The sequence below is a fragment of the Impatiens glandulifera genome, chromosome 1 (assembly GCF_907164915.1).
Source record: "Impatiens glandulifera chromosome 1, dImpGla2.1, whole genome shotgun sequence".
NCBI lineage: Eukaryota > Viridiplantae > Streptophyta > Magnoliopsida > Ericales > Balsaminaceae > Impatiens > Impatiens glandulifera.
Window position 1 is genome coordinate 14,500,182 of NC_061862.1, and position 10,101 is coordinate 14,510,282.

Sequence of the window (10,101 nt, forward strand, 5' to 3'; positions counted from 1 at the left end):
TCAACCTCTTTCTCACTCTCTAATGTCTTCTTCTTATCTACATCTGAGTTTTCCTCTTCCTTTCTCCCGTAGACATCATCTCACTTTCACTCCATTTCCACCCACCAAACATCCTCTGATGATTTGCTTCTCCACTTCTCCATCAAGCAGCAGCAGCAGCTCCAATTACGATAGAGAAGAGGCTCGGTGGCTCCGCGAAGAGCAGAGATGGCTTCGTGAAGAATCTCGTTGGAACGCTGAGCGCGAATCTCTTATCCGCGAAATCTCATCATTAAAGCTCCAAATTCAGGAATTGGAAAGCACGACCGCTTCGGAATCGATGGAGAACATGCAGGTGTTGAAGACGGACGAAGTAGATTGCCATAGAGAGAGTAGTGCCGTCGAAAGTGGAAAAGTGGAGGAGGAAGTGGTGGTGAAAGAAGTAGTCATCTTGTCGCAAAAAGATGATGAGAAGAAGAAGAAGAGGGAGACGTTGAGGAAGGGTTCAGAAGGAGTATATGTTCGATTGATGCAGGTCTGTTTGCACTTATCTAGCTTAGGATAGATCAACTGATTGATAAGATAAGATGGGTTGTTCTGTTTACAGGAAGCACTGCAAAGATTAGGGTTTTATTCAGGTGAAGAAGATATAGAATACTCAAGTTTCTCAAGTGGGACAGAACGTGCAGTTAAAACCTGGCAAGTAAGAATTTGCTTTCCCATATGGAAACTTAGACTCTTTTGTCTGTCTAATCTTATTTGCAGGCTTCAGTTGGTATAAGAGAAGATGGAATTATGACTTCGGATCTCCAAGAGAGACTATTTTACGAAGTTATCGCAGATATGAATTCAAAAGGGAAGAACTTGAACTCCTTCAATACGGTATAAACAAGTTTTGATTGAAACATTAGTGAATAGCAAGCATCATTATTATTATTATTATTCAGGATGCTGAAAATGAAGCTGCAATAGTGAAAGAAGAGGTTGAAGATCATCATGGAGTGTATGTTGTTGAAGAGAACAGATGGGAAGAACCATCTAAGCTAATTGGAAAGTGCCTTCAGTGTAGGGGAGAAGGCAGGTTGTTATGCACAGGTATATATATATATACAATGTTACAACTCAACACTTATCGATAATAAAAAAGACATGCTCGATGATTTTGTGTTGATCGTGCAGGATGTGATGGAACTGGAGAACCGAACTTGGAGCCAGAGGTTAGATTTCATATAAACTTTGGTTGTTTGGTTGTATGTATGTATAATTTTTGTTGGGTTTTGGGTGTTGTATGACAGTTTATGGATTGGGTCGAGGAAGGAGCAACTTGTGCTTATTGTCAAGGCTTTGGATTTATAGTTTGCGACCTCTGTGAAAAAAAAGAAGAAGAAGATGTTTAACAAAGGTGTTATAAAAAGAAAGTAGTTTAAAATTGATGGACCAAATAGGAAAATTTGTATTTCAAACTTAAAGGACTCTCTAATGTAAATTACAGAAAGGCAGAACAATTAATGTTGTTGGTTGAATATATAGACTTTTATGTCATTTTTCTTATTATAGATTAAAATGCAAAATTAAGCAAGTTATGAAATTAACAACTGATTAGTTTACTCTTTTACAAAAACAAGTTTTTTTATTATTTTTAGGTAGGCAGTATGACACATAGTAATGGTCAAGAATAATAATTTTAAGTAACAACTTAGATTTTAATAAATTCAAATATAACAAGGAATTTCTTTTGAATGAAACAGCATATTAATTTAATATTACATTTGTAATGAGATCTGGCCCTGAATAATTTGATCTAAACAAAGGATTGTTTTGATATAAATTGAGTGATTTGATAGTTGGAAAGAAAATGTAACTCACCCAACATTGTCTTGAAATTTAAATATATAATAAAGACCACTAGTTTGCACCTCTTCTAATGGGTCTAAGGCAATTTTGAAGATTAGTTTGAGCCTAATCTTTTGAGGCCTAACGGACCCAATTCGACTCGCCTCAGACCACCAAAAGTTGTTCATCAGTCAACAACAACTCAATAAAGATACAAAATTTTAACCCAAACTAAGATTTTCTTTTAAAAAACTCTACATCATACAAGGTTTCCAAACATATACATATAATGCATGTGTTAACAGCTAATAATAATAACTAATAAGAAGAAGAGGAAGGAGGAGAACAGGAGGAAGAAGAAGAAGGAGAAGAGGAAGAAGAAAACCATGATAATGCAAATAGAGATGGAGTAAATGTCAAATATCCCACAATGGTGTGTGTTTTTGTATAAAGGGATAAAACCATGATCATCTAGTTTTTGAGATTGTCAATTCTCTCAAATATAACAAGAAAGGAGGTTGAGTGCAAAATCCAGCCATTTTGCATTAAAATGAAATAAAATCCTATAAAAATAAATTAAACTCAGGAAAAGAAAAGAAAAAAGTATAGATAAAACCACCACTCTTTGCTTAACTGTAGAAAGGCAAGATGGGAAAGACTTCTGTTGTTGAGTACAGATCTAAACACAACACTTCTCCTCAGCCACTAGCTTCCATTTCAGCGCCTGTCTGAAGGTCGGAAAATCGTACTTCCATATCCATCAACCCTGCATGCAAAGTTAGAATAATCCGAAGGACGATAATGTGAACCTTCCAACTCCATTCTCCCCATTCCCATGTGAGGGATCATATCTGAGCCTCCACCTATCATCTGCCTCTGGTTTGAACCTAAACCAGCAATCTGTCCATCCCCATAGCCATGCAAGTAGTTTTGGTTGTTATAGAACAGACCATAAGAATCATATCTACCCGCATCATAGCCGCTATGGTAACCTCGCTCTTGGTCAAACCTGCAAGATGGAACCGACTCATTTGAGCGGCCATTAGGTCCAGACAGATTTAGTTGTCGGTTCAGGTAGTGATGTAGGTTGCTTAAGCTTTGAAAGTTATTGTTCACCGATGGCATTCCCATTCCGATCCTGTGTTCATCTTCAAACAGGGCATTAATGATATCCAGATGTGGAAATTCTTCAGCAGGAACCGGAACACTTTGACTTCCAACAGCCACATCATCAAATATATTATTGCTACTCCACAACGTTGGCTCACTCAATTGATGATTAATGCTACTCCACAAAGTTGGCTCACTCAATTGATGTCCTACAACTGAACTTTCCGAAACAGGACCGTTAAGTATGGCATTCCTATAAGAACGGGGAAGATAACTTTGGGTTGTCGATGTAGGAACCGATGAAACTGAAACCACCCTACCAACAGCACTAACAGAACGTGAAAGCAGAGGGGTTGTTGTTTTGACCGGCAAGGCAATGGGAGCAGATGGACTTGGAGCAGGTTCAGTAGAAACGGTTAGTGGTCTAGACACAATAGGGACATTTTGTAAAGGAGTTTTTTCTATTGGAAGTGAATCAACTTTGGATTTGGCCGGAACTGATATAGCATCTAAACGGGGAACTTCTGAATAAGATGGATTCCTAATTGTAGAGGAGTCAATTCCTTTAATGAGTGGCTTCGGCAGATGGGCAGATTGAATTTCTCCTGAAGAACTGCTTTGTAAAGATGGAACTACGGCTGCTGCTGTCGGTTGTTCAGAAAATCTTTTGACTTCAATCTGGTTGTTGTCAAGGCTTGGTCTTCTATTTTGCTCAGGCGCAGCCTCTTCTACCTAGAGGCATCAAAATTCAGATATATCAATAGGAAATGTGTACAAGATGTGCTTATGTGCATAGTTTAAGGAGTAACACATCAATAAGCTCTCAAAGTATTAGTCAATTTTGAAATCTAGACTAAATTTTTGGGGTTCAAACTACAAGTCAATGATCACTTTTGCTAAAAAAACTCATTTCCCTAAATAAGCATATATTACCTTCACTGGTCGCCAGTAGGGCCGAATTGTTTTTCCTGGCAAATGATGGGAAACAGCTTCTTGTTGACCTCTAGACCTTCCAGATGGGTAATTTGGCTGCATTGGGTAATTTACAGGCTCAGCTGATCGACTAAATACATTATTATTAGTCCAACCAGCTTCATTGCTAACCACTTCACCTTGTTTGCTCCATCTTCTGTAGATATCAAGAAGAAATCATATTTATCAAAAAGTAACTTGTTTATTCCTTCAAATGTTTACAAGGTTCATTATCCAATTATCACCAACAAATATCAATATATATGCTTAAAATAAACCCAGGTGAAAGGGCAGAACCTCGGCTCACCAAATGAAGCGTTCCTTCTATCAATAGAACAGAAGATATGGATATTCTGGAAATGAAAGACTGACGATGATGACATTACCTGTTAAAAGACCTTTGTCTCTTCTGTTTGACAAGAAATTCCCCTTCAGAATGCTCATTCAATGTTGACTCAACTGGATCAGTTGAATAAGTAAACGAACTATCATCAACAACTGATGGGCTTTCAGCTTCCCTGACTGGATATGACTGGTTACTGCCTGTTCCATCATTTGTAGCCTCTTCAAAAGGGTTGACTTCCGATATGGCAGTTTCTGTGTTGATGGGACCATCATCTTTGTATACATAATCAGGTGGGTGAACTTCAGGAGCACAATCTACTGAATCAGATGCATCCGAAATCTCTTCAACTCCAGGTTCTGACTCCTCAGTATTGTCTTTTGTTTCGTCAGGAATACTTCTTTCTTCAAACTCCTCATCTGCAAGACTAGGCTGCTTTTCAACCCTTCCCTTATCCTTTCCCTTCCTATTATTTCGCTTTTGTTTACCCTGAAGGTAATATTGAAAACCAAATGAGAGAATCACCAGACCAGATAACCTGGATACATAAATTCTAGATCTAGAAACATATCTGATGAAATTATGTTTGAACACTAATCTTAGTCAAATGATGAAATCAGAATTTTATTGGTTGTTTCTCATCTGGAGTCGGATACAAAAACAAAAATTATAAATATTTTCAGATGAGGCCATTTCTCTACCTAAACTAGAACTTATAAAGAAGAAAATGGTATTTCATTCAACTGCAGGACAATCACCTGTTTCTTTTTTGACTTCTTATCTCTTTCAGTTGCACCACGTTTTGCCTCAGCTACCAACTCCTCCTCTTCTTCACGGATGAGTTCTTCTTGTCTTTTCAAGGAAATGGCCTCCTGATATGCCACTTCAATTTTACTGCTTGAAATGATGAAATGGAATGTTAAGCAAGCACATAGTTATAAAACTTTAGATGAATATGCCAAGTCTTGGAAATCCACTAATACATACATTGGTGCAACAGAAAATATAAAAAATTGGTTTAGTGCCACCACATAATCTTAAGGACTTGACCATAAAATTGAAGTCTAACTACCTTGGACAACAAATATCATACGTTTCAAAATTAACGTCAATCGATATATCTGAAGGCTAACTACCTTGGACTATGAATACGTTAAACAAAAAGCATATAGACGAAACAAATCTTTAAAGGAAAAAAATAAAAAAGCTGCTACTTCCATGCAACAGAACAATAAATGAATTTGAGAACATGACAAGTCGAATAAAAAGCAGATGATAATACATACCTGATTACATGTATCAAGGAAAATAGTTCAATAATTCTACGACCAATTTCTGTAAGTCGTGTCTCCTCATAATACAAATCACTCTGGTTCAACTCCTTTGCAAGAACTCCATCCTACATGTAATTGTATAATAAATTGCAGCACAACCAAAGTATACACCAAGCAAAAATCACATTGATAATTTAATGCCAGAAAAGAAAATCTAAATTTAGTTACATCTAATTTAGGTGCAGCATATTCAAAACCTAAATTCTGTATCGAATGGTTATAGAGACCAAGAATATCAATTAACCTTACAATAACATTTCCCAGATGCATTAGTACTTTTCTATGCCTGAAGTGACAGGAAAAAAATAATACACTAAAAATAATTATTCCAAAAAGATACCCAGAGACATCAAAGAAGAACTGAGTCAATGTTAGATGTTTCAACTATATAAATAAATAAAAATTAGTTGCAGCAAAAGTCAGATTAGACAACAGACATGGACAATGGATAACGACAGATGGAAAAGAAAATAGTTGACGTTGGATATATTCAGATACATATATTTTCATTTAGGCTAAAAATGTTTTCTATCATTTAGTTCACCTGTGCACGATTGAGATGACCTCTGTCCACTTTTGGAGGCAAAGGCTCCTTAGCAGCCCTTTCAACAAGTAACACTAGATCATCAACTAAAACAAACACACCCTTCTCTGCACGAACTAGAGGCACAAGTGCCCTTTCTCCATCAATAAAAACTTTTCCCCTTTCTTTGTTCTTCTCATGGTCCTCGAGATACCTCAAACCACTGTGCAAAGAATCCATCACCAATGTCGATGAAATTTCCTTCTCTACATAGAAATGTTTTACTATCAACTTCAGAATGATGTCAGATCTCACCCTCATCATGAGGTATTTAGAGTACTTATTCATATCCATCCAAAAATCATAGAAGCTGCAACAAAATGAGTGAAGGTTAGTAAGTAAACTTCAACTGTAAGTAAATAGCACCCAATCATAGAATGAATAGTGCCAGAAGACAAAGGCCATAACTGATAATTCGGACTGGAGGATCAAATTCTTAACAACTCAGTCAGAGAAATACTTTGATCTTATAGGTACAGGAAAGAAAATTATTACCTTGACCATTTCACTTTATTTTCTCTCAACTTTACAAGTATACTTTGTCTTTCATCCACATAGCGGAGAAAAGTTTGCTCAACATTTGACAGATAGGCCGGAAGCAGTGCTCTCCTAAACCAAGGATCCAGACAGGGGAAGGGTCGATCTGTTCTCTCCCTATAAATAGAAACAAAAATTAGAGTTAGAGATGCCTCTTCTTATCTGGTAGTATAATATCAAACTGCAGTTCCAGGTATTCATTTTTGTATGTACAATTATGGTAGTCCTCAGCTAGATGCATATTACTCAATGAAATGACCTCAAAATCTACATAAGCTTAAGATCTTATAATACCAAATTTGCAAACCTCAATTTAAACCTTTCACTATGGAATACATGACAAAGTACACAATGCAGGACTAAACCTAACAAATTCCCATAAAGAAAGTAAAGAGAGAGGAAAATTAAAATACCACAAATTTGAGGTAGGCTACAGTAACAAAACACACAATGTAAATAATGATTCTCTGAACACAAATAGCCCAAATAGTGATAAAACTAAAAGAGAGAATATTATGAAACTAAGGTGTACCTTATTACTTGTACTTGCGTCTTTATGATGAGAGTATCTTTACTGACGTACCCATCTAGAACTTTAGACAAGTCTATAAACTTCTTCCAGCCCCAGTCGTGTTCCTTCTTCCAAAAGCGGTGCATGGTATCTGAAAAGTTACAATTTAGATCACAACTTCCAAACAGCATAAAACAGAAAGGCTATTGCAGCATTTCAACTCGTATGTAATGATTACCAACCTGAAAACTTTGCCCGGTTTGTGTCTTTGTTGACTACCGCAACTGCGAACTGCGCAAAATGACTCCAGCCTGTTCAGTATAACACACACAGTGAATATACACCTAAAGTTAGAATCCATATCTGGTAATTCAAATTCTTCTTACGAATGCGGGTCTCATTTTAGGATGTGACAGTACCTGGAGAAAGTTGTTCATGATTAGCTACACATAGAAACAATGACAAATGGTTGTTAACTTCGCAACCCTGAGGGTAAATCAGGATGTACCTGCGCACAAGGAAACCAAAATATAAAATATTAAGAGCTTGTTTGATGCCACGAAAGGAATACTTTAAAGCTAAAATTATCAACATATGCCAAGTAAAAAATTAAGTTTAATTAAATGGGTTACACAACTTTTCCTTATTAATCCCTTGGGAAGATATATAACATTTACCTTATTTCCCTTAACAAATGCCTTTGTTCGTTTTCTTTCCCTTTGCCCTAGTTTTCTCTTCTTGTTATGTGTGGATGCAATTCGCGTCAACGCATTATTTACATAATAAATGATGACTTAGAAAAAAAAAATCACTGATGTATCCCATATGGATGCTTTTGTTTTCCAGTGTACTGGTATCGCAAGAAGTAATGATTACTGAGACTAAGAATATGATAGTAGTGCAAGAGGGAAATAGAACAAACCATTCATAGCCCCCCATCTCGAAAACTTTACTACGGATTTCTTTCTTGTTCATAACCTGCGAAAATCTATCTATTTGCCAAGTGAATTTCTTATACAAACTTGAAGGCTTCGGGCCTGCAAAGTTATAGGATAGTTCAAACTTCGGCTCATCACACATAAAATACAAAATACAACAAGTTTAGTAGAAACTTTGTGCAACAAAAAAATACATAACAACCCCATGATGAAAACCTAAAGTTGGATCTTTATGATACTACCATGAGAGTTACATTTCTATTCTCCTTCTTTCCCATTTTATGGAATCCTTAGGATTTTGGAGTGAGTTTTAAGGAAGGGTTGAATGCAATTATTTTGGACCTAAATGCCTTGAAAAAATAAAGAGAGAAAAAGCAGTAATGATTATAGTAAATATTGATTGATATTGTGGTTGATACAAATAAAGATCGCATCAAAACGAACGGAGTAAGTATACGATTATCAAGTACTAGTGATACCCTCAACTCTAATGAAGCACCAAGCAAAATGATCAAATTGTACTTGAATATAAGATGTCAAAGAATCTCATGCAATACAATCCCCAAAAATCATAATATTATATAGATATTGACATAAGAAGCATTTCAGATTAACTAAGATGACTAACAAAAGTTCCAAATAGAAGGTTCATTCACAGCTAAAAATAGATTAAATGGAGAATCTTGGGTAACGTTATCAACAAGGTAACCTGAACCTAAGAAATCAAGAACTTTAGATTCCTACATAACACAATTGAATCATAGATCAGCATAAGCAAGTTGTATCCTCAACTAGCTAGCATTCAGTGCATACAGTCCAATAGATACTGGTAGATGGCATACAAAATGCAATCTTCAAACAATTACTTAATTTAGGAAACCGAATAAAAATAGAAATCAGCCTAAGATGAATGATTGAAATAAACAGACAACTTACCATCATAATTAACATCAATATCCCAGTATGGTGAAGAAATTGGTGGGTCAGAACTATCTTCCTCTAGATTAGAGAATCTCCATTCTCCCATTCCATCAGTATGTTGACAGTGCTGGTGGGAAGATGAAGCATCATCACAATACCTTCCCTTTCCATATCCCTCACCCATAATCCCAACCGTTCCGAAAACACAGCTTCGCCTGACCATAAGAAACAACAAACACAGTCATTCCATGTAACAAAGTCGTTGTTTCTGTCAAAAAAAATCAAATTTGAACAGATCCATAATTCAGGTATTCATAAAAACTCGTATCCATGTGAGGACTACTTCGGTACATGCCTTCTATACACAAAAAACGCCATAAGAAAAAAAAAAGAAGAAGCCCAGATAGCCTCAAATGAACAAATCAGATAAACCCTGATTGGTATATCTATCAACTGTCGAACAGTTTACCGTAAAAATGGATCAATCAACCAAAAAACACACATCAAATTGGAAAACAGTAAGAACATCAGTGTATCAAACATGCAGATAAACGAAATTGGATTAAAATCATATCGGTTCACAGCTAAAATCATTTGTTTACACCGATACAGAAAAAAGATCGAATGGTAACATTCACACATCAAAGACAGCAAAAATGATAAATTTCTTAACGTTAAAGTGCTTCGCATAGAAAAAACAATGAGATAATGAACCTGAAGTTACACCCACCTGAGAAGCTTATCTAAATTCGCGAAACCAAAGCTGTTACGATTATAGAGAAGAAGAAGAAGAGAGAGAAGAGAACAGATTTGATGAAGATTGTAGAATGACCAGAAGCAAATACATAAGTGGGGAAGTTATATATATAGCTAAATTTTTTATTTATTTTTTGTTTTGTTAAACCTTAATCCATTATTACATTTAGGTTCATATTATTTACCTATTTATAAATTGTCTACCTATATTTTATTTGCTGTAAACAATTGCATTCTATTTATAAAATACCCAAAATTCATACCAACATCTCCCACAATAATCT

At 35.8% G+C, this 10,101-nt stretch overlaps 2 protein-coding genes across 3 annotated transcripts; one reads left to right on the top strand and one right to left on the bottom strand.

Moving 5' to 3' along the window:
* LOC124920913 (protein disulfide isomerase pTAC5, chloroplastic-like) lies at positions 1-1,533 on the top strand. Its single transcript, XM_047461497.1, has 6 exons — positions 1-514; positions 587-682; positions 745-861; positions 927-1,074; positions 1,159-1,196; positions 1,275-1,533. The coding sequence occupies exons 1-6, from the start codon at positions 23-25 to the stop codon at positions 1,374-1,376; spliced, it is 993 nt and encodes a 330-aa protein (XP_047317453.1). The 5' UTR covers positions 1-22; the 3' UTR covers positions 1,377-1,533.
* A 669-nt stretch (positions 1,534-2,202) lies between these two features.
* LOC124920635 (TNF receptor-associated factor homolog 1a-like) lies at positions 2,203-9,884 on the bottom strand. Of its 2 annotated transcripts, none has more exons than XM_047461163.1 (13): positions 9,792-9,884; positions 9,077-9,276; positions 8,125-8,239; positions 7,622-7,710; positions 7,445-7,513; positions 7,224-7,353; positions 6,650-6,808; positions 6,116-6,464; positions 5,524-5,636; positions 4,996-5,131; positions 4,281-4,726; positions 3,856-4,051; positions 2,203-3,654 (listed from the first exon to the last, which is right to left on the bottom strand). In XM_047461163.1, the coding sequence occupies exons 2-13, from the start codon at positions 9,243-9,245 to the stop codon at positions 2,530-2,532; spliced, it is 3,096 nt and encodes a 1,031-aa protein (XP_047317119.1). In that variant the 5' UTR covers positions 9,246-9,276; positions 9,792-9,884; the 3' UTR covers positions 2,203-2,529. The 2 variants fall into 2 exon arrangements, with proteins under 2 accessions (XP_047317119.1, XP_047317120.1); XM_047461164.1 differs by having other exon boundaries at positions 9,776-9,881.
* Between the last annotated feature and the right edge of the window lie 217 nt (positions 9,885-10,101).

Excerpts from the sequence above, each read along its gene's own strand:
- LOC124920913 (XM_047461497.1), top strand. The coding sequence starts at position 23 with ATGTCTTCTTCTTATCTACATCTGAGTTTTCCTCTTCCTTTCTCCCGT. Across the intron at positions 862-926 it reads ACTTGAACTCCTTCAATACG|GATGCTGAAAATGAAGCTGC; the intron begins GTATAAACAAGT and ends ATTATTATTCAG. Across the intron at positions 1,075-1,158 it reads AGGCAGGTTGTTATGCACAG|GATGTGATGGAACTGGAGAA; the intron begins GTATATATATAT and ends TTGATCGTGCAG.
- LOC124920635 (XM_047461163.1), bottom strand. The coding sequence starts at position 9,245 with ATGGGTGAGGGATATGGAAAGGGAAGGTATTGTGATGATGCTTCATCT. Across the intron at positions 4,727-4,995 it reads AGAAGTCAAAAAAGAAACAG|GGTAAACAAAAGCGAAATAA; the intron begins GTGATTGTCCTG and ends TATTACCTTCAG. Across the intron at positions 4,052-4,280 it reads AGACAAAGGTCTTTTAACAG|AAGATGGAGCAAACAAGGTG; the intron begins GTAATGTCATCA and ends TGATATCTACAG.